A 24,460-nucleotide genomic window follows, 5' to 3' on the forward strand; every position below is an offset into this window, starting at 1 on the left:
AAATGCAGAGAACGGAAGGCTGATACCTGCTTTGGAGGTTATAAGGCTGTGAAGAATCAGACCTCTTAGATATGGGACTGGAAACATGGTCCATGTGAAAATGCTGCTGTGGGAAGTGCTGCTCCCGGAGCTGCTGCTGCCCTGGCTTTACCTGCCTCTTCCATAGTCCCCTGTGCAGGGAAAATGGGTGTTGGTTTTTATTATTTTCTTTTCTTGYCTGGCAATTGGAAGCCAAACAAGGAGGACAAAAGCATTTTATGTTCGCCTCCAATGCAGAGAAGMTAAATGGCCCAAACTTTAGGTTTAAATAGGCATTAAGAATGGGAGGGGAGAAATCCAAAAATGCCACTGTGGCAACCTTACCTGCAGTTTTGCCTCAGGAGGTGGCAATTTACACATCCTTAGATAAGCTAGTGATTACTGCGACTTAGGAGTTTGTCATCTTACCACAACAGAAACAAAATGGTTGAAAAAAAAAATTCCCTACAGCATAAGCAGCACCATGTTATTGGAATGCGATGAAACGCCGCCCTCCTCGAAGAGCGCTCCCTGTGCRGAAGCTGTGTCATGCCTTGAAAAAACAGGCTGTTTAAGCCACATATGGTTAACCTGAAAATTGTGTTAGCCCCTTTTTAGCCTAAATTATGGCTGGACTTGGCGTGTGAAGCCTGTCTTTGGACACGTGCCGAGTGCTCGTCCCTGCCTCCTTGCAGCGATGATCTGATTCCCATTAACATGCTGCGGCGCAAAGGGAAAATGCTGATCTGACGAATAATCCCATCACCTGACAATAGCTTGGTGATGAAATCTGTTAGATTAAAGAGGGAAGGCCAATAACTCATCAGAAAACACAGAACTGCCTGCTTAATTACTTGAAAAATGTCTCAGCCTGTACCTTTTATGGCACCTGGTGGGTATAAACATGTCCGCAGTTTTAATTAATTTTATTTCTTCTTTCATTGCACCTGTATAGCCGGAAGAAATGGAATTCTAATGAAATTACAATCAAGCATTTCTGCAGGAGTTTGAAATACACCTTGGCAATAACCAGAAAATGAGGCATTTCCAGGGGTTTAATTAGGGAAAGAGAGTGTACTTGGAAAAATACTTCCCCACGATTATAATTATTCTAAATCAAGCCACAGTGCAACCTCCTTCCTTTCTATTCATAAAACACGCCTTTTTCCACAGTGTCCATTTTAATTTAAAAAGAAAATGGAGCAGGCGTTTCCCCTGGGCAAAGGGGGTTGCATCTCTCTCTGCGCTTTCAAAACAATCCCGGCTTAAACACGCACCTCAGCCCTCGCAGCCCTGCACCTCTCATTTAAAATTGRTGAGGGAGACCCTAGAATCTCTTCTGCTGAGGATCACACCTTGTGGAATGATGCTCCTAGGCACGTGGCTGTAATTGCTCAGCRTCCCCAAGCACTGGCTCTGCAGGGAAACGGAGGCATCACTGTTTGCTCTTGGGGGCGGGTGTCTGCTCTGGGGGGGACAGGGAGGTGGTTGGGGGGTTTCTTGGGTTCTTTGGAGCTGCTGTCTTGTCCAGCAGAGACTGAGCTTTTGCCTAATCTTTTAGAGTAACCGAAGGAAAGGCGCCCTTGCCTGTTCCCTCCACACAGCGTTTGGGAGCGGAGTCGGTCTCAAGCTGGTCTAAAGCAGATCAAAGTGCTAAAACTCAAGTACATCTGTTGGCTTGAAATCTAAATTCTACTACGGTACTTGCTGCAGCTGGTCATGACACTTAACCCTTCTGTAGCTGAGTTTTCTGCCTCGTATCAATCTGAAATTGTTGTGCACCTTACAAAGAAAGGAAGTGTTCAGGGGTTGCAACCCACATGGATTAAGGGAAATGAGGGAAACAGGACAAATAATGAGGAAAATAAGAGAATCAAATTATATCAGGATACCTGGAAGTAGGGATTTAGTTGTGAGGCTGCTTGCAAGCTTTCAAGCTAGTAATATAGCAAATGCAGGCATAATTTTTGAGTGTTCACAGCTTTCTTCATTTTTTTCTTCCTCAAGTTATTTTAGTCCTGCTCTACATCACCGCAGATTAAGACAGCGGAGATCCCTGGTTTAGCTAGTGCCAAGAAGAATATTCTCCATGGGTTTGACCTGTAAAAACAGGAGCTTTCAGAACTAGTGAGGAGCGGTTTGATGTGAGCTACTAAATTTTCCTTTTGACCATTAAATCTCATTCTATGGAGAAATACTGGGTAGTAAATGCAGTCCTGCTCTCTTGTAAACTCATTGACTGTTAATGTTTAGCAAGTTTATATGGGCATTTAAATTGATCTTACTTTACACAATCAAGCACATTACACTTGCTTTAATTTTTTGCTTCAAAGATTTAATATCTGGAAGCTACAAAACTAACAGTGGATTGAAAATGCTGTCCCAAGTACATAATAATAACGTGAGAGAGAATTCTATAACTTGTCAGTTCACAAAAACGCAATATTAGGACCGCAGTCAGACAAAGCACAAATTTGTGTCCTTTTTTTCAGAGATCCTTGTACATGTAACTGTCCTGAATCAAAGGCATGAAGAAAGGGCCAGACTTGATTATAAAGATATCGTCAGCCTGGCTTCCTCTGCTGGCTCCTATCTGTTYCATAGGCACTGTTATGACTGGTTATTCTCGCACTATTTTGGTGTTTGGAGAACTCCGATTCCCTTCCAAATACAAGTGGCAGGAGAGAAGAGGCATGGAAAGATTTCTTGGCAAAGAGGACCCGAAAAGGTGGGACTGTGTGGCTGAATAAGGAGAGCAATGAGGAATGATAAGAAACACAAAGATACAGAGACAGTACATTACGTTATCGCAACAACATCAGTAACGTGTTTGACTTGCTGGAGTGCTTGAGTTGTAAGAGTAATCTTCAAAACTTAGCTGGAATGGCAAACACAGAGATGCTTCTTGAAAGTTACTACAGTGACTGTGACTTTGAGGAATTATGTATGAAAGCAGGAATTTCTGTGCTTTGAGATATCAAGTATAGCTTCGAAAGCTCTAAATTGTGTTTAATTCTTTTAAAAGTACCTAAACATGAACAGTGAGAGGCCAAAGAGGATGAATTATGGTTTCCCATTCTTTTCTCCTATTTATTTTCTTCCAAYGGGATCCTTAGTCACACTGTTGATTAGGAGTTTGCTTATGAAAGGCTCTAGAAACCATCCCATAAGGTAGGAGGCTGCCAGCTTGGTCATGGAGCTGGGGTGAGACGAGAGGCAGCAGTTTGCCTTGTGTTCGTGATAGGCCTCAGAACACCGGAGAAATTCCAGCAGAAATCTCAAATGACTGAAGGAGCACRGTATCTATCATGCTAGTCATGTGACCTCAGAAGCTCTAGGGAGGGCCCATATCACATGTTGAATCCCTTATACAAAACATATTAAGTGCAAAGGAAGTTCTTAGAAACTGCAATCTATGTCTACTGGAGGTTGTCTTCCAACTTTGCTTGGTGCCTCAGCTCCTGGTGAGACACTGTAGTCTAAACATCTTCATCTGTGGTCCCTGTAATTTAGGTGAGTTCGTGCATCCGTAGCATTTCCGTCAGCCCCTCTCGTTGCACGTATGAGTCACCCTTCTGCAGAAGGAGGTCTTCGTGTTCGTTACAGGAACACAGCTACAAATAGTTTGGTCTGCTCCAAAGAGCAAAAAGCAATGCTGACTTACATGCTATGAACTGAAAAGGAATGTCAAAATTGAGTATTTTAAGCTTAAGATAATGCTAATCTTAGAGCAGAAAAGACGTGTGCTTTGGATCGTTGTGAGATATTTAGTGAGCAGGGAGCTATGTGTGTGCATCAATTCCCTCCTTCACCCGCACCCCCTAGCTAAGCCTGAGATTGGAATGCRCAGCCCAGGACTCGGCAACCTTAGGAGGATTTGCAAACCTTTCTGAAATGCTTCCTGTCCATTAGCCACTGGCTGCTTTACAAAAGGCATAAACAGCGTTTTCCTCCTGTGACAGATGTAATTGCCTTGCCATGTTCCTACTGTTTAAAGGAAGCAATATTCACTCTATCTCAGATGCAGTAAAATGGTGGCATCTCTCAATGTAAACTGCAAATTTATTTTCAAATTTAACTTGATTCAGCTTCCAGGATTTCTCACATGTAGGCTGAGCACATGAGGATCAGTTTGCTGTAATTACAGTGAGACCTGTCAGGAGGGTGGGATCCTGCAAGGTCATCTGTGCAGACAAGATGCTGCATTTTCACGCTGTCAGAAAGCACCAGCAGCTAAGTGGGTCTGGCATGACGCACTGCATTGGAAATTGTGTTTTAATTCGTATTCCTAATGCCTATATGCAACACAGCTTCACATTTGTAAAGATGAATATATGGTAAAAATTGTCGCCCACTGTGTGGCATGTATTTGCCTGCAGTGGTTCTCAGTTTACACTCGTGACGAATGAAGAGGGAGAAAGTCGTTCGTCCTACAAAGTATTTCATCCTGTTTAAGATTTGAAATGAGTCTGGACATAACTTGGAGCATCCCAAAGACTGCCCTAACTCCTGCTGGTTACACGTGTCCCAGCGCACTGGCCATCTGGAAGGGTTTTATTAGGTCTGTTCCGCATCCTCCCGCCCCTGGCACGGTCTCGCTCCTGAATGTGCTTCTGAAACGGGGCAGGATCAAAGAACAGATGGTGCTGAGCTGGCTTTGCCAGCCCTTGCCCCTTGGGGAGCTTCCACATGCCAGGAAAAACCCTCCACCACCTTCCCGCTGGGAGCGGCCAGAGCAACACGGGGCGCTCAAGCGGGGCCGAGCAGTTCCCAGGGTGACTCCTGCGGCTCCCCTCCTGGTTCACACAGGCCAACTCGTGTCCAGGGGAGCCCGCGGTGGCCGGGCCCCCCGAGGGGCAGAGCTCTACCCTCTGCGGCGGAGCCAAGGTAAAAATAGATGCTGAACAGCTGCTCCGTTCGCTCGGCACCAGCCAAGGACAGTTTTGAGGGGTAAATATTGGTTGGAATCATCTATTGTGCAAAAGCCTTTCGATTATCTCCTGCTCTCATAACAGCGCTTCAGAATAGCTATTCAGAGCTGTAGAAAGGAACTATCCAGAGCACTTTAGCGAAGAAAATCATTAGGGAACCTGTGCTATATTTTAAGTCTGGAAGCAAGTATTCCAGTGAGCCCGGGGTAGCATCGGAGAGGGAACAAGCTTGGGGATGAGTGGTGACAAGGTGTTTCATAATGGAGGATCCGCAAACCTCGCTGACAGCAAGATCAGCACAGTGGAACCACTGTTCAAGGAAAGGTATTTTAAGACTGACAAAAATTTTAGTGCTTTTCTATAGCCCAGATCATCAGTTTAGAGGATTTTTTATTTCTGAAGGACAGCATCTGGCCTACCTGGCACGCTCAGTACCTTTAAATGTGTATTTTTCAAAGCAAAAAGCAAGCAAAGGCATGTAACTGAAGCTGACAGAACCCTGTCACACCTTATGCTTGGGATAACTTATGTTATTTGTTGGTAATAACAATTTAAGATGATATAAATTCCTCTTCTGCTATGCTTCTGCATGATGCACAGTGCCAGATCATACTTGCAATAGAAATGCCAAACGATCTTTAAACGTAGCAGGGCTACCATGTTCCGTGATGAAGGGCAGGAATCCCAGAATGGTGGAGGTTGGAACGGACCTCTAGAGATCATCTAGTCTAGTTTCTGCAGCAGTATTGTGGGATGCCGGGCTTGGTGCAACAGACTGAAAATGTGTGAGACTGGACAAGACTCTGGAAGAGCGAGGAAGCGTGAGGTGGTGTCTTGGTCATGGCATTGTGGAAATTTTGCTACTGTTTTGTCTGTTTCTGAAAAAATCTGTAGAAACTTGGGAAGACATTCAACAAATTCTTTGCAGTTAGTTGGAGTTTAACTCCCATTCCCATTCACGTGCAAAGCAGCCCGAACCTCACCTAAGGCACTAGAAGAAATTTGTATCCTCTTGTGTAACGTGTGTGTTGTGGTTTTGGCCATGGAAGTGCTTGYGCGTGACGGGTCCTGACCAGGTGGTTCTCAAGGCCACTGTCCTTTCCACCTTCTAATCCCATTCCCAAATGTCATCATCATCACAGAACRGAGTGGGCTGGAAGGCATCTCTGGAGATGATGTGGTCCTTTGCCCCTGCCCAAGCAAGGTCAGTGGGATCAGGCTGCCCAGGGCCACTTCCAGTCTGGTTTAAGGAATCCCCAAGGATGGGGACTGCTCTGAATGCACTTGTCCTGTGTGGCACCCCCTAAACTAAGGCAAGCGAGATGGCCTGTCAATCTCAGAACCATGATGGAACTTAAAATAAACAAAAATAATGCATCTGCAGCAAACTGAGCATGTCACCTTGCTGAAGCCAGCCTTCTGGTCCCTTTCTTTTTATTATTTTTATATGTGTTTCACATTACAGCACAAGTTGTAGGGACAGTATCTTCTTCCTTCCGTTTTCTACAATGTTTGGCACAGTAAAGGATCCAGCCTAACTGATGGCCCTGGGGACCACAACAACTTGCCAGTTGTTTTAGCCATTTGCTGTCCCAGGAGGTAAGCGATGGCTCAGGGAACAGCATGCGAGTAGCTTTGGCCAGTGCTTTAACGGGGTGTGTTTTCTCAAATACATGGACCAAATAATGACACCTATTTGCATTTTCTTTTTTTAGAAGAGAAAAATGACCTTTCTGGGGAAATTAGCTATGTTTATTAAGTGAGATGAAAGAACTTAAGAGTGCTAAAAAAAAATACATATAAAACCCAAATACTATGCCATGGACAAAGCAGGGATATCGCCTCCTCTTTGCAGTATGCCCTTCTGAATGAAATATTAATGCTAAGCATAATGCAAATTAGTTAATCAGGCTTAGAAAAGAAGAAAACGGGACTGAAAAATATCCAGAGTTTTCCTATTTCTTACTTTTCTCAGCATTCATGTTATCTGAAGACTTAAAATTCTTAAGGATTTTACAATTCTTTACAATTCAAAACAGTCAAGTGTTTCAGAAACCTGAAAGGTTGAAGATATTTTTGATACTGTCAGATGACATGTAACCTTTGTTCCATTTAAATGATAACCCTAGAAAAAGCAGAATACAGATCATAACAATACAATTACAGATATTGACTAAATACAGAATTATGCCTTACATGAAAATGCTTAAATTGTAATAATAAATGAATCTTCACTGCGTGGTAAACAGCTACCATATGCTATAAAAGGAAAGGAAGGACGTTGTTTCTGTAGGTATTTAAGATGAGTGTAGGGCAAAACACAGGGCAGCAGACAACGGGCTCTTATTCCCAAATGAGCACTATTTATATCATAAAAATTTAGCAATCTGGAGAATTCTSTGCCTGCCCTGCCTGGAAATGGAGACGACCGATATGAGATGCAGATCGGTGCTTTTAGCTAATGAATAATGCAAACGAGCTCCTCTTAGGGCGCAGCCGTTCGCAGGAATCCTCTCTGCCTCACCTCACATTTCTCGTGGATTTAAGCACCATGTGTCAGAAGAAATTAGAGAAAGGAATTGCCAAGAAATGACAAAGCCTGGGAGCCCCGAGCCGGCGCAGACAGCGAGGTACATTAAGATGCATAGTGCAGACAGGGAGAGAGTTGACATCTCATTAAAATGAAAATGTTGCTGTTTTTCCTTCACCTAGTAAATGGAGTTGTACGACACTGTAATCTGCGATTATTTGTGTGGCTATTAGTTAGAGGCATCCTCCAAAACGCTCCCAGCGTGCTATCTGAATATCTTCTTTTTTATTGGGKTTTTTTTTTCAGAAATGTTGGTGCTATATTATCTCTTTGATACAAGTTAACTGTATCAGCACTTTCCTAGCAGCACCGCAGCGCACGCCACATCTTAGCCATTAGTCACAAGCTTTGCCTAACTTTCTCTTAGCATCTACTATTACCTCCCATAAATGCATTCAAGCAAACGAACCTGCAGGCATACAAGCCCTGAAAATTAACTCCTTTTTTAAAATTTTTTTCCAAGCCATTATTTTGCCTGAATAAATTCTTGATTCAGAACCCAGCACAAGATTTCATCTGTTACACTAAAAAAAAAAAATCTTCAGCACGCAGACTAGTCACACTGTCACAGTCACGTTGTCAAGTCCCTGCTCTTTGTCATTATATCAGATTCCAAAGCCGGGGATTTGTGAAAGTTAACACTCTTTTTGACAGGTATTCTCTGGGAGTTGGGAACAGGCAGARCCGGGCCGGGGAAGCTGTTCACTTCCCAGACAGCTCCCTGGCTACCAAGCAGTGAGCGGCGGCCGCGGGCTCCTTCACCATCCCGCTCTGCGAAGCGCCCTGGCCACAGCTTGTGCCTCGAGKCAGTAGCCCATAAAACAGATAAGCCTATGTACAAAGCCAAAACCAGATTAAAGATGTTTTACTCCATGTCCTTTCAGGAGCTGTGAAAAAGAAACCCTTTTATCACAAGCTGACAAAGGCATCATGGCTATTTATGGTTGCACTTCAGTTCATCAGTTGGATGCACGCGAGCGAAGATGCTTGGCGCTAGCAATGCGCCTGTTAAATTAAGAGCTTACGGTTTCGTTTTAACAGTAGAAAGCAAAGCCACTTCTCTAGCGGGCAGCTTGTTGCAAACTTCCGAACTGTGCAAAAAGATTCATTTTTTGATGGATTTTCCACTCTCTTCAATCCTACTCAATCAAGAAGGGATTGCCTGGGATATAGGTCAGCTGAGAATTTGGTGTGAACTCCATAAAAATGTGACTCGTGATCAATATACCATTTTCACTCTCTTAAATTAAATGGACATAGATGGGTTCTCTGATCCCGCGCCTGCGAGCAGTTATGGTGCCAGGAATAGGGAGAGAGTTTAGGTTTACAACAGCAAGGACCATCATCGCTTCAGAGGTAAAAAACCTACCTCTAAAGCAAACTAAGCAGTTGATTTGAAGCCGGGAGACAATTAAAGCCCAGCATTTCTGAAAGAGTAATAAAAATGTCACTGCAGATGACGGATTGTTACAAGTCCTTGGCTTCTTCCTAGCACTCTAGAAGAATATGGCGTTAAATCAGTTCCAAGAGATTATTAGTGGTATATGTTATTTTCACAAACTCAAGGAAGTGAGTATCATTTCATAAATCAACTGCAGGTTAAAATTAGTGTGGGTTTTTTTTCTTTTTTTCTTTTTTAACAGCTTTAGTTTTGTGGCCTTTATATATGCAATTAACAACACAAGTGCTTTTTTTTTTTTTTTTTTTTTTTTAAATACTGTATCCTAGCTCAAAGTGAGAGGAGAAAAGCTAAAAATGGCCTTTTATGGGGGAGAAAAAAGATAGAGCAAAATGGAAACCAGCTCTTTCCTGTGGTTGCAGGTCTTGCTGGGCGCAGAGCAGGATGGAGAGTCAGAGATACTGTAGATATCTGTATGTTGTTTGTAGAGTTTTCCCATATTGTGCTACACATTTACTTTCTGTATCATTTTTGTGTGTAAGATATTACAAACATTAGGGCAGAAAACTATAAATGATATTTAAAAAAGGAAAAAAAAAAGAAAAACAAACAAAAAACAAACAAAAAACAAACAAAAAAACCAAAGTAAAAACTCACCATTGTCCCTAACTACCTGGTCGGTTGAGGCCTTTGAAGTAGGTGGTGAAAGCAGAGATGCAGTTGTGGTGTAAGCACCGATTAATGTTATTGGATACAGAAGCAGCGTAGGCTCGATTATAAATTTGCTTTCTGATGTATTTATGGGCAAGATAGTGTCTTTTAACAAAGTCCCTTGGACGGTACTGTTGGATTCTGAATGCTTCTTACGTGGGAAGAGCTGCTTTCTCCTGCAGCCTAGAATATTTGTGGGCAAATCCTTGGACGTCCAGGGCCCTGGGAGGGCTCTGCCCCTGTGCTGAGAGGCGCCATGCATGAGAGGCAGCAGCACAGGGGCACGTCTGGGCACATCCCCGTGTCCCTTGCAGAGCCGGTTACGGCAGAGGAAGGGGCCAAGCTCTTCTCGGTGTTTCTCGGTGTTGGCCAGAGATAGGACAAGGGGCAATGAGTGTAAGTTGAAACACATGCATTTCCATCTCCATGTGAAGCAGCCCAAGTAGGTTGTGGAGTCGCCTTCTCTGGAGGATCTTCCAAACCCACCTGGATACCACTCTGTGCCCCGTGCTCTGGGTGCCCCTGCTGGAGCAGGGGGTTGGACKAGATGTTCTCCAGAGGTCCCTTCCAACCCCAGCCATCCTGTGTGTGATTCTGTGTGTGTGAAGATGGGTGTTATCTTGCAGGCGGCTTCTGCAGCTTCAAGGGAGCAGCTCYGGTGCCCTGCTCTTTGGTACTAGCCCTTCTGCACGGCAGGTATTGACGCACAGTTCTCAGTAGAAGGTGAGGGATCGGATCACTGGTGAAGAGCCATATTCCAAAGAGCCGTATTCCAAAGGTGCTTCAAATTAATTATTGCTTCGCTGTAACAATAACTGTGTTCTGCCCCTAAATCTTAGGCAGTTCCTAATTATGAACAAACCAAATTCTGCCATGAAGTAAAGCCAGGGACAGCAACAGCTTCCTCAGCTTTGCCCTTGTGATGCCCCCACTCCTKTTTGGGAGGCCTCAGTCCTTGGACGCGGGCTGGGGGCCGCCAGCAAACAGCAGCTGCCACGGGGCTTTATGTGGCCGTAGTTTATAGCTGCTCGCGTGAGGCAGCGCCATAAAACACACGCTGAATAGGTCATCACAGATGCCGTCCATCCCTGTGACAGGGATTAATTGCTGGTACGCAGCCCCCGCCAGTCTCTCGGGGGAACGGGGGGAACTGGCCTGTCAGGAGACACAGCTGCTGACAGCAGAGTTGGCTGGAGCAGCCCTGCTGACCCTGAGGAGGGGACTGAAACCTCGCCGAGGCCGAGGTCAACCTCAGCCTTGTCCTTCTGTTGCCTGATTTGTTTTTTATTTTTAATTTTTTCCTGATCTTATGCAAAAATCTTGTAATTCCAAACCCATCTATTACCACTCCTGGGTACTTGACAAGATATAATCACCAGAATGACATTTACTCCAAACTCTCAGTCAGATTGTTATTGATCAGAAGAGTCGAATGCTGCCCAATAAAAGGCTGTGCCGGCTCTCTCTGCGCTCCTGCAATATACTTACTTCCTTGGAGCTCGTGCCCCGGAAAAGCCGCACTGCAAGGGAGTTTTCACAAAGCAAACAGCGTTTCAGCATGCCTCTACCCTGCTGCTRAAGCCTTTCATCTTAGGACTTCAGAATCGGTATCTGCCTAAGGTCCACTCCGTGTTTCCCCCTCGCTCTGCCTTTCCTTCCACCTCCATCGTTTTTGAGAGCCTCTGTTTCAGCAACGCTGGACACCTGGGGCCGGTGTCTCCTGGGGACAGCGTCGCTGCCCACCCAGCCCTGGGCCTTTAACCTCTGTCTTTGCTCTGCCGCGTGTTCCCGCGCTCCAGCAAAGCAGAAGCAGCGACGGTTCCRCCGGTGCGGACGGTCTGAGCACCCAGCTGGCACCACAGGAAGCAGCTCACATGGAGCTCGGAAATTTCTATTTCCCCTTTGCCAAAGRAAGGGCATCCAGTTCCAAAACTAGCAGAAGGAGGAGAAACAAACATGTGCGTCTGTGTTTTCCAAAAAAAGAAAGAGAGGGGTGAAGGCTTTGAAATCCTAAGATTTTTTGAACAACAACCATTTATCCATTGCTTAGTGTTAGAAAGGGCATATTTTGCACAGTGCTTTTCTTTTTTAATTAGCAAGAAAAGAAACTGTGTACTCCTGTTCTGAGTCTTATTCTTAAACCTACAAAACAAGGAGTTTAAAAAATGATGGCAGTTAAGTTAGTGCTGAGTGSTGCTATTGGTGATGTTGCAATTATAGGGAAATATGGGAAGATCAGTCAGTAATGGATCATATTGTCCTGTTAAATAATTTACAAACAAGCCATGACATGCATAAAGGTAAAGTAATATATTTTAATATGCAAACCCTGATATGTATGGCAAGCACTTTGCAGTTGGGAGTCTAAAACGTGCTGAGCATTCCTGCCCAGGAGATGCCTGCAAGTGCACCCAAGAGCCAGAGGCACCAGCCAACCCTGTCCTGCCACCAAAGACGCTCTGCCTTGCTTGGAAGCTCAGAAGGGTGCAGCAGTCTACAACCAAGCACTGATAGAATGAGGAAAGAAAAGATCTTTTATAAATGGAAAGATGGGAAATGAAGGAGCTTTGGTGCAACTGCTTCTAACAAGAAAGCTGGCTTAGGTAAAAGCCCCCCCTCGCAGACCCCTCATGCCCATTAGTTAACATTTCTGTAAGTTTTGTGCACAGTCTTGCAAGAGAGGCACCTTGCTAGGATGCTCCTGCAGGCTATCCCTGCAGTATTCCTACTGCTTGGCGCATCCATATGGTCAAGGAAGCCACGAGGCACTAGAGTCTGCGAGGCTGGGATAAAAATAGATGGAGAAACTAGAACGTGTAGAAAGAATTGTCTAAGCAGATAGAAGATTACATCCCATGCTTTTCCTATAGCTGTGCACATGGTGGTTTTTAAAAGACGAGAGCTCTTTTGCAGTTGTTTGCGCTTCCTATTTTTTTTCCCAGTCATTTGTAAATGTCACCCACAAGCAGCTCTGTTTCTGGTTCTCACTGGAGGAAAGAGCCTCATGAGCAGGTGTAGATGGTAACAATCAAWTTGATGAGTTAAAATGATGGGTCCTATCAGTTCTGCAGATAAAAAGCTAAAATGCACCAGGATGCTGGAAAGCTGCAGTATGTACATGTAAGAAAATGCTCCTCTCATAATGATGTCCTCTTCTAAAGGTTTTACTTTAGGCACTTGGCTATAAAAATTCTGTGGACTGAAGCTTGCCTTAAAATATCTCTAGTATAGTACAATTTCTTGCTTGTAATAAATATAGCTCATTTTCACCCTTTTCTCTCTTTTCCTCCCTTTTTTGTTTCTAAATACTCTACCAACAATCTGCCTGAAGAATTAAGAGGATGAGAAACAAAACCACTTGACAGAAAATAAGGTCTAGCAAGCGTCAAGGCGACGAGAAAGCACTTSTGCATATTAACAGGCTTGCCCAATGCCAAGGATTTTCATGCCCCTTCCTACGTTTGTATTTCTGTATCAGTGCTGTGTCGCTGCAAGTGACCYGTGGCAATACCAACTTCCACAGCTACAGGTAAATCAGGTAGAGAATTACCTTCCCATTTAGTGAGATTAATGGTTTAATGTACAAAGGTGCTTTGGCCTCATCAGTCCACGACCTGAACAGCATCTAGGATTATTTTTAACTTTCCAGGGTCCAGCCAGTATTTCCATGTCCTGAGCAAAGGCAGGAAACATTTAGCTTAATGTAATGCATCTGCACTACCTGTCTTCAGCTACTCTTGAGATGGCTTGAAGTATAAGTGCTTTAATTTTCTTATTTTTTATATATCAGAAATCTCAGCTTTGGCATTAGTATCACTTAAAAAAAAAGAAAGGCGGCAGTTGGTGCTCATACTAAAATGTGGCAGCTCCTCCAAATTCGGCATTTTCTAAACTCTGTGAATCAAAACAAATTACGGGCTTTCTTCCTTGCATAAAGAGATGGATAATTTCCATACTCTGTCAACAGGGACTGCTGCTGCTTGTTTGTATTTCTCCATCGTCGCTCTATGGGAGAAAGCAGAAGGAACAGGATAGCTCTTATTATCCGAGGCTGTACGTGTATTTTTCCCTCGAACGCTCTGGCACAGTGCTGTGTGCCTGCGTGTTTGCAAGGGGGACCCGGGCTGCATCCTGGCCTACCAGCTTCATAAATAACAAGAAAACGTGAATGTTAAGAACATTATTGGGAAATCGACTCAAGTGTTAAGGCAGTCTGGGCGAGCATGCTAACGAGGGCGCTTTTCTTGGCAGCAGAGCGGGTTTGTGCGGCTCTCCTCTGCCTTTGCCCGCCGCTGAGACGCGCGGCTGAGCGTGCACCAGCGCCCCGGGAGCTCGCCTTTGCTTTCCAGGGGCTCTGCGCTGTTCTRAGGTTTAGAGAGTCCAGGTAGTGATGGGGATGCTGCTTTCTTGCACTGTGTTTAGGGTACATTAAACAGGGCAAATCCCTAAGGAGCAACCGGCAGGAAGCGTGTGCGGAGCCGCACAGCCTGGAGCCGCTGGCGGGAGCAGCGCGGGGCACCCAAACCGCGGTGCCAGCTGCAGCACTCACTGCTGCTGCCGCCCGCCCCGCTGCCCCGGGCTGCAGCCCCTGGCTGAGCGGCACCGGCTGCTTCCTGGTCCCACCACCGGGAATTACCCGCTGGAAACGTCACATGGGCAGGTGGCAAGTGGCTGAGGAACAAACTCGCTGTAGCAAGTTGGCAAGGTGGTCAGGGGGAACACTGGGCTTGCCATGATGGTCAGTGGCCAGCAAATACCAGCTACGTGCCCCAGCTGTGGTTCCTTCAGCTATGGTATGGCACGTAGGTGTTACCAGGTGGTCAAGAGCTGAGATAATTGCTCTTTCTGGTGAAATTTCACATGCCCTATTAAAATTCCTAGCTGCCTTAGCCCGCGTATTATTATGATAATCATTTATTGAGCACTCTGTTGACTACAAATGCCTAATATTCTCAGCTAACTTGAGAAATGAAGGGAGGAGAAAATAGAAAAATACAGGGAGGGGAATTATGAAATGGAATAAGGATGGTGTTAAAGGCAATAGTTAAACAGTTTCTATAAGYTCTATTTATAAAATATGCACCTTGTTAGAATGATAAGAATCTTTGCACTTTTACCTTGTTGCGATATGCGCCTTAAAACCTTGCAACCGAAAATAAACAAAACCCTGTGAAGTTTGTTCAGAAACCTTGTTTTCCTCACAAATATTTTTAACATCTTAAGTACTTTGCAGGCACACTTTTGCTTAGCTTAAGGCTTGAAAACATGTTTCCRACACGAAACTGAGAGGGGAAAAAGGTAACTGGACAGAATTGATGATTTACCACACCATCTTCATGTGTGATAATGAATAAAATGCAAATCTAGTTTTCCTGCAATGTTTAGTTTTGATTTCTGAAAAGATATTAACATTTAGATTCTAGCAAGACATTTTTCCCTGCTGCTATTAAGTGTGTGTGTGTGTGTGTGTATATATATATATATAATATTTTTTTTCTCTTTTAGAAAATTTAGAAACTCCTTTGCTAAGATGTCTGAGGGACAAAGAGGCTGTGACCCTTCTCTACAGATACCACTACAAAAGGCACAGGTAGGATGTCCTCTTTGGGCCTAGCTGATGGGGGCTGTGGAAGGAAGCAGGCAGGGAAGGAGTAGTGGGAGGGCTAAACATGAACCGCAATAACCCTGACCTCAGAGGAAATGCCAGAATACAAATCCTCATCGCTGAAAGGTACGGTTCCCTTTCAACACCAATGAAGGGATTCTTTTTTATTAAATATCCTCGAAAGAACACCAAGTAGATGAATCTGGGCTATATAATGGCTGTAAGAACTTCCAGGTGTGCACATTGTCTTTAAATGAGCAGCTGTAAAAATCCCCCCTAACCAAGGCAGTAATAAGCTYATCTTAACTCCATGTTTCCATTCTACTCATGCTACTTGAGCCTGCACAGATTGAACTAAAATTAAGAACTGCACATCTGTATTTAGCCAATAAAAGAAAAAGCTTTTCCTTTTCAGTATCTTATAGTAGGATCTGTCAGCACTATGTTACAGTGTCTCACCCAAGCACACAGGCGTGTGTTGGGTGTTTCAAACATTCCAYATTGTGATTTGTAGGTTGCTTCAAGGAATACCTTTTACTTAATTCAGTAAACAAAATAATGGTACCACTAACTACCCTGCAGAGTATTTTCACTTTTTTGAGAAATACAAGCCTACTTGTAATTAAAGGAATGCTATATTAATGATGCTGAAAGTCTCAGAGGGAAACACTTAATGTCCACCTCATAATATTATGCCAGAATTACACGCACAGAAGACTTTTTAATAATCTTTGTTTCTTAATTTAGTTTTGATTGGCTATGAAATACAGAGTAGCACTCGAGGGCTCACATTTCTCCTGCCATCAGCACTTCTGCTCTATAAACCGTACAACTGCACACGGCTTCTGCCTGCAGCCTCCCTGCTTCTGTGCAACCTAGCAGCAAAATCAGCTGCAGGCAGCAGATAATTGCCGATAATTTTATCATTTTCACGCCCYGGGGATGTTGGATTGTGTTATGATAGCTAGGTTTGCCTAAACAGGAGCAGAAAACCATACTTATGTGTGGCCCTTTCAGCTGTAAACAGCACATCAATCCCGCTCCACTTTGCAAATTGCAGCGAGAGCCACTAGGAGTCTCCTGGCTGCGAGTTTGCAGGGAGTTTAAATATTCATGTCGAGTAAGGCTCAAATGCAAAGGGCTACGTCTTGGCAAATCAGCCAGGCTCGCAAAAGGGGCACAGTCCACCAAGTTTTTAAACCTAGAAAAATCTGAAGTTACCTGTAAGATATTTTTGTGGGGTAAAAGTTGCTCACAATCATGAAGAATTAAGCTGTATGAAATCTTGTAAACAAAACAAACAAACAAAAAAACAAGCAAAAGATTTCATCAGCTGTTAGGCCTCCCCAAGAGGTACAGGCACCACCATGGCTGAAAGGGGAGCGTAACCAGTCTGAGCAATTCATGTGTTTATAGGCTTTTTATTGCTTCTCTCCTTTCAACCAAAACCCCTTCCCAAGGCCCAGAAACTGTGACTTAAAAAGGATCAAATTTTAAACAAATAATGACTAGTCTGGGTGCTATTTATGCAGCTTCTGCTGTCTGAGCTTTTCATTTTCAAACTTTTCTCTGCAACTAGAAGGGCTAAGAAAATAGAGATGATGTTTTAAATACAAGCTGAGAGCCTCACATAATTGTAGGTCTCCTGGGGCTTGAGGTTTCTGAATAACCTCAATAGCTGTTAATAAGGAATGTCACTATTAACTTGGAAGTTATCCTGCAACCAGATTGCTTAAAAGCAATTGTGGGGTAGTGTTCCTGCCTCCTGCTCCCCAAATCCCTGTGAGTGGTGGCCTGCAGGGATCACCCACAGGTGCCTGTGAATGAGGAGCTGCCACGCGCCGCGTTCAGAGGCTGCCTTCGCATCTCGTGACAAATCTGCATGTGCAGAACCTTGTTATTTGGGTCTCTCAACTACACAGGCTCACAGAGCAAAAAGRAAATGAAAAGAAATTCCAAAATAGAATTGTAAGAACATTTAATTGCACGGGGAGCATGTTGAGCTATGTAGGAGGCCAATTTTACCGTAACCTCCTGCTCCCCATGCACCACAACCCTGCGAGTCCTGACAGCAGCACCGCGCATCCTGAATCCTTCTCCCCTTTTCCTGGAGGRCAGTATTTTACTGAAGACTATTATCATGTCCCATGTCACAGAACTCTTTTCTTTAGATTTTCCTCTAATCTCTCAGGAGGGTCTGYGTGCACTTGTTGTGACGTGATCTGCATCAGGCTGAGGACTGACGCAAACTCTTCACACACACTGTGTGTGGCACGGGTGAACAGAGCATTACTAAGGCTTGCTGAGAGAGGGTTGAAACAGGGAACTGCGTCCAGCTCTTGCTTCTGTAGAAGCAGGCTTGCTTTTAGTACAGTTGGTTTTTCTTGGAGTGCTTGAAAGGAGCCAGATTTCCTCCAAGGAATTAACCAGAGGCAGTTGAGCATTAAGCTGATCAGAAAAATAATCGGAACACTAATGCACGAGCTTAGGACATTAATATTCGATATTCATAATAATAATAAAAACAAACTACTATTTTTTAAGTGTGCTTGGTGCATCTCTGTGCCAAAAAGCAACCCTTGAGTCTCTGCCATATCAAATTCAGGACTTTTTTTAATAGCAAGAATATGTCTGATAGGAATGTATCCTTTTCTGCCATCCACCTCCTGCAAGTACTGACAGTGCTATTTATTCCCTTAACTCATTTTCCAAAACTAAAAATGAAGGCAAAAGTAAAAGATCTCACTGGGAAACGCCAAAGGCTCAGCCCTACCAATATATGTATAAGCTGCATTTTGATGAAATCTGCTTGTGCAGTTTCTCTGTGTACACAAAGTAGAGCTGGACAAGAAGCGGGGCTAGGAATGAGGGGGGCTATAGAGTTCCTCTTCATRCTGAAAATTCCCTTTTCAAAGACATGAAAGTCAAAGAAAAAAAGTCTGCATAAGAATGCCCTGCAGGGCGCTCTAGCATATACGTACTTGAAAGCTCAAGGAGCTGCAATACCTCAGGAGCTGCAAGTATTTCTGTACTTTTCCTCCTGTTTCAAGTCAGTCAAGCGATTACCAATGCATATGTTGTATTTGYACAACATGGATCCATACTCAAAGCAAATAGAGCCATTCCTCAGACTCTGCAGGAGTCGGTCTTCCTAAATTCATCCCATTAATTACTGCATTTCATTGTGTGCTCTCTTGCTCTTTCCCTTTTCCTGTCTTTCCTGCCAGGTTGCTGTTGGCCTTTGCAATTGCCAGGGTTTAAAGTGCAAGTAAGTTGCATTTGTCACCTCAGATGATTCCTGAGTAAACTTTTATAATCCATCATAGCATCAAGGATCCTGCTAGGTCAAACATTTACAGTAACATTTCAGCAACATTTTTAATACTATAAAAAAGGTATTTTTATTAAATCTGCTATCTGTTCTAAGACGAGAGGAGCCTGATAGCCAGTGCACTTAGAAACTTTGAAAATGACTTAAAATAAGACATGCTGTCCTAGTCTATCTGCAGTAAAAAGCAGAAACAAGTTTGCTGGGCTGTGGTCTACACTAAAATAATTCATTCAACTTCTTGTATTGGCTGCATGACAAGAGTTACTAGACATCGCCCTGTCACTGGTCCAGGGCTGAAGCACATTTCTTGCAATTTTGACAGAGAAAATACCCTTTAAGATAAAGAGAAAAAAATGACCCTATTATGCCAGGCATGTTGCATTTATTTATTTTTAAGCAGTGGCTGCTTGAAGCTGTTCAGAGGTTTCGGATGTCAAAGCAGTGTCAGCAGAGATGGATTAGTGGGCAGAGAGCAAGTGGTGCAGCCAGAGGTTCTCCAGGAAAGTAATTCATTCCCGGAGCCCTCCCGTTCCTCGCGTGGCTCCCCCCCATAACGCACGTGGGAAGCAGCCGTGTCCCAAGGGCACGTGTGGCTGCACCTGAGCTCCTTACACAACGTGAGTGGTTGGGAATGGTTGGGAAGCAGATTTCCTCCCTGGGAAGACTCTGCCACACAGCGACGACGATTCTGCTACAGGCAAACCACCACCTTGCAGGCTGCATTCAGTTACAGTGACCTCACTTGCCAGAACTCATCAATTTTTCAAACCTAAATTATCTAGCTAAGGTGAAGTAAATTTCTTATGCTTTAATAGTGCAGTATCTTAGACACAAATACATACTTTACATCTCAAACCATATTTCCTAATCAAGGAATACTATATTTTCATTCAGGATTTTCCATAAATAAATATACAGTGGCCAAAAAAAAAAAAAAAAAAAAAAGAATTTCCATATTTTGCAAGGAAAAAAAATACATTTGCCAGCGTTAAGCCTCTCGTAGTGACCTCTTGCAATATGATCTGCCACCAGCCCGGCCACCCGTGCCAGTCTGGAAGCTTTTGCAGCCTGAGTTTCTAGCAACACTCTGCTCTTGGGAAGTGATGCTAAATTATAGGGGACCAGGGCCCTACCAGCTGACCAGAACCAGCTCACTGAAGTCTTGTGTGATCCTTGGGATCCAAACAAACACAGCCCAGTTAAGGATTAGCTAAGTAGGAGCTTTGTGCTGCTTTCTCTTAAGGCATTAAAATTTGACCAGAAAGACATTGAAGTCAGACTAGSTCCAAAGGGAAGAGCATCCCATTGCCCAGCTTACTGCACTGCCTTATTAAACACTTACTCTTTCACGTAGCAGAGCTCTTTCACATTTGCAAAGCAATGTGGATTGCTTTCTTAGATATTTATACCTGAATCAAAAGAACTTCCACTTTGCAGCCATCTTATCCCAAAAATCTCTCTGCCAGTAATGGCCGGGGAGAAGCTTTCGCCTTACCATTGCACAGAAGGTCTCCGGAGGATCCCCGCACGTTATGTCTGGCGGATCCAGAGTCACTTTGACGTATTTGATCATATCTCTGGCTTCTGGCTGGCAGGCCATGTAATCCCAAACTTTCCCTTCCTCCGTATAAATCTGAGTCTTGCACACATCGTAATGGCCCCACACGGAAGGATAATGCTGCATCACCGAAGACACCGTAACCCAGAGGGCGTGAAGTGACAGGAATCTTGATAAATACATCTCTAAATCCTTTTGTGTCACCTTTGTAAGTATACTCAGTACTGGCGTACGTGCAGTCTATAGGTTACGCATGTATGTACACGTATRTATTTTGTAAAATGGGTTCCAACTCAAACGCGAAGCATTAGAATACGGTGCTTGCTTTACTACGTTGAAGACTTTGGTAGAAGCCACAATCCCCAAACAACGGCCCTTCACAGCAATGTGCAGCTTGTCCTTTCTCTTACAACTTATCTAGCAGGGCTTCTTGTACCACGTGTCCAGGGGCAGATAACAGCTCAAGAAGCTGCAGGTCTTCAGATAACCCTGAGTGATCCTCCGTGGTGGCGGCTCACGGGGGACGCTCAGACGCACTGATAAATCAGCATCCGAAGCAAAGAGATGAGTGTCCGACGGCCAGTGTCTTTTTCCCATCAATCATGCTTTTCTTCTGGCACCAGCACCCTTTTAGAAACACAAAAAGGGTAAGAGTTATCGTTCAAAGATCAATGCATCACAAAATATATACGGCATGCTGACGTTTTGGAGGTTTGATGCCACATAACGCGGATTGATATAGCGTGGGTAACCTTTCGCATGGGTGCTGTGCTAGAATGAACAAATCACCAAACTCAGTCCCAATGAAAAGTGTTTCAGCAAGAAGAACTTAACTCCATTAAAAAAAAAAAAAAAAAAAAAAAAAGCGCAAAAATCCAGATTTGTAGCGTCCTAGGTGAGTTGCATGTTCTGTTCCCAAAATTGTAATTCCATCCTGGCAAAAGCAGGGAGCAAACCACAGGGCTTAAATGTTTCTCACATCACCTCAGCTGGCAAGTGGGGCAGCAGGGAAACAAACCCTCACAGGGGACCCGGGGGAAGGCTCTGCCATTAAAGTCACAGAGTGAGCAGTATTGGTCCCTGTCATTTGGCAGGGACCCCAGGGCCCCCCACAGGCCGTAGCCCTTCCTTGGGCTTTTGGGGGAAGGATGAGAAGGCAGTGATGAGCCCTGGGACASCTTTGCTCCCTGTTTGCTAGTCTGATTCTGAGGAAGGTAAGAGCTGATGCATTTGCACCTGCCTGTAAGGACACTTGCCTCTTTTAACAGGGGTGCCACATCTTCCTAGGCATGGGGGGGGGCAGCTATTACACGTGTACTCAAGGTTTATTTTATCCTCTCATTAAAAAGCAACCAAGATCCCTTCACTTTATAACCCCTCAATTATATTACTGTAGGTATAAAATCATAGGATGTTTTTCTGATGATTTAAAATACCCATATACGCTAAAAGGCAATGGTAAAAATCCAGGCACAGGGAGGGAAAGTGCAGAGCCTGAGTGAGTTCACTGGACATGCACAGGCGGAGCCAGGGCTGCAGGGGGGAGCTCGTCCCTGGGCCCCCATGCTCCTGCCCTTCTCCTCTCTCCTAAAATCCCCACAAATGCTCAGAAACAGCAGCAAGGCACCACAGGCGGGAGCTCAGTTTGTCTCAAGTTTTAAATTCCTTCCTATACTGCAGAAAAGCGGAAAAAAAGTATGTATAGCATATACATACTGTAGTGTATCTGTAAGAAAGTCTGTGCAACTGGGTGAGCTCCCTAATAGGGTGCTTTGGTGACAGGCGCTTTCAAGAGAGAGCAAAACTTCTCCTCAAAGCCCTTCCCAAACTGCCTCCCTATATTTAAAGAATGCACCATCTTAAACCCAACTAAACTACAGACACTACGAAATGCCAACAGATGGTTGAATTGTGTTTCCATAGCAAAGTAATTTACAATAATTGCCGTATGGACGTAAATGCAATTTTCCATTATATTCATTTTATCAAATGTTACCATACAACTGTGATATATTCTATCAGAATACGTACAGAATATCTGAATTTTCATGCAGTAATAGAACTCAATTAGCTCAAATAAATTTAAGCTTCAAATCTGAATTTGAAGCAAAAGCTGAAATATCAAAAGCTAAATTTTAAGAATTGCATTGAGTACTACCATAGCTTTATTAACAACCTTACATTCTTTTCCTTTCTCAGTGGCAATATTAACTTATTACCTCAGAATTCAGAGACCATCTTCAGTGTTCTTCTAGAGACACATGACACTTTTCCTCTCTAGTCCTTTCTAATGTTTTATTTGGGAAGGAAAAAACCCCACACAATGGAAATAGAGTAGTCATAATCCAAAAGAGAAGCAAGTGCTCTGTTAAAAAAGAATCCCCTCACTTCACTCAAAATCTGGAAATTGTTTTAAATTTATTGTGACAAATCAAGGCATGCTCTGTATTGGAGAAGACAAGTTTCAACTAGGTCCTAGTTGGAATAAACAATAGGTGAATGTCATGTAGAAATGACAACAAATGATGTTACTAGGTTTAGTTAATCTTAACCACAAGCCTTTACATTCAGACAAAATTAGATATTGGTTGGTCATTCTTCAGTTATCCATAACCTTTTATAACTGCTGGGGCTCTGATCTACAAATAAATGGGGCTGGATGGGACTAGAAAAATGTGAGGCAAGTCGCTCTCCTAACTCACTGTGCTAAAATACTTCCCATATAACGAATTCTCATTAAAGTAAGCCAGAGTCATAATGATGGTCGTTACACAGAATTATAGACTATAACATTGATCGAATTTAGTGCACTTGACAAGGAAAAAGTGCAGAGGAGTGCAAGACATCTGAGCATTAAGCAGATGTAGAAYCGTACGACAGACATTCCTGACAAGAAGCAGCCAATTATAGCTTAAATTTCTGGCATATAACCAGTTCTGATTAATAGTTTTCCATTACATTACAGACATATTATTAATGTATTAAAAATGTCAAGCTTTGGCAAGAACTAACACGGCATGGCTCCGTTTTCTGCAATATCTTCTTTTAATGAGCTTCCATTGATACACAGGGAGATATTGACCAAGGCACATTAAGGATCATATGCTGAGCACTGGGGGTCTGCCCAGCGGAGCTGCACAATTTGTCTCGATTCTATTTATTCTTGCAGAGTCACTCGTTAGGCGCTCTACAGTCCCGCGGCCTATTACTAAATTCAAATATATATATTTGAATTATTTTGAAAAGAAATGTTTAGAATAACGTTTATATAGCATAGCACTATGTTGCTAGCTATACCCAGGGCAATAAAGCAGAATTTTTCCCCCGGTAACACATGTACATTTGACGTTACAAAGTAAAAAGAATCAAACAAATCTGGAAAAACTACTGCGTGGGGTCCCCGTGCTCCGCACCTCGTAGCTCTCCGGCCTCTGTCTCGCCCCTGGGGTGTCAAAGGGGTCCGTGGGGTCCGCGACACCTTTCCTGCCCTCAGGCGAGGGGACCGCCGGCTGCCGGAGCGGGATTCGCTTTCCCGGCCGCCGCTCCCGGGGACCCCGGGCGAGGGGCGATAGCGGCGCCGAGCGCAGGACGCTGCGGCCCGGGCCCCGCGGGGCTCCGCTCCTGCCCGCGCCGCGCGCCGGGCGCTCAGGCTGCCGCGCAGCCCCCGCGGCTGCCGCACWGGCGGCTCAGCCAGCCGGGCGCACCGGGCATCCCCGCGCTGCAGCCGGCTGCAAGGGCGGCTTTCGGCGCACGCCTCTGCCTCCCGGTGGCCGCCGCTGCCCCTCAGACCCCGCGGACGCTCCTAATCCCGCGGCCGGAGCGGGCGCCCCCGGCGCCGCGGCACCCGCGCGGAAGCGGCGCCGCTCCCGAGCCCGGCGCGGCTCCGGGCGCAGGGAAATCCCGCGGCGCGCCCGGCGAGCGCCCCGGCAGCCTCCTCCCTGCCCAAACTTACTGCGCGAGGGCGGCCCTTCCTGCCGCCCCTTTCCGAGAAGCAGCCGGGCTGCAGGGGACGCGCTGAAATAACAAGTGCCGATTTCTCTTGCAGAGCAAACGCCGGACGAAACGCGCGCTGCCGCCGCACACGAGCGAGGGAGGCAAAGTCACCATCGGCCCCGCGCGCCGGCGAGTGGCAGCGCGCGAGGAGCGCGCGGAGCCACCAACTCCCTCAGCGACGGCTCCTGCTCGGGGTCCCGAGAGGGTTTCTTGCTAAAYGCATTCGAAGTTTGCACCCCGGAACAGTTTTGGCAGGTGAGCAGAGCTAATCAAGTCGAACAGAGCTAATCGAGTCTAGGGAAGAAGATCCTTTGCATCTACCTC

General features: G+C 44.7%; 1 protein-coding gene across 6 annotated transcripts in view; it reads right to left on the bottom strand.

Annotated features, from left to right (window-relative positions):
* Window positions 1-23,583, bottom strand: part of NTNG1 (netrin G1) — a 125,630-nt gene extending 102,047 nt beyond the window's left edge. For 3 of the 6 annotated variants that reach the window (XM_026043861.1, XM_026043860.1, XM_026043859.1), the window contains exons 1-2: window positions 23,557-23,575; window positions 20,081-20,770 (exon numbers count right to left, since the gene is read on the bottom strand). In XM_026043861.1, the coding sequence (XP_025899646.1) occupies window positions 20,081-20,326 (246 nt within the window). In that variant the 5' untranslated portion in view covers window positions 20,327-20,770; window positions 23,557-23,575. Of the gene's footprint in view, window positions 1-20,080; window positions 20,771-23,556 lie in introns of all 6 variants that reach the window. The other 3 variants (XM_026043862.1, XM_026043857.1, XM_026043858.1) reach the window with 3 other exon arrangements.
* Between the last annotated feature and the right edge of the window lie 877 nt (window positions 23,584-24,460).

Source organism: Nothoprocta perdicaria, unplaced genomic scaffold (genome assembly GCF_003342845.1).
Source record: "Nothoprocta perdicaria isolate Ctin4 unplaced genomic scaffold, notPer1 scaffold_34, whole genome shotgun sequence".
Lineage (NCBI taxonomy): Eukaryota > Metazoa > Chordata > Aves > Tinamiformes > Tinamidae > Nothoprocta > Nothoprocta perdicaria.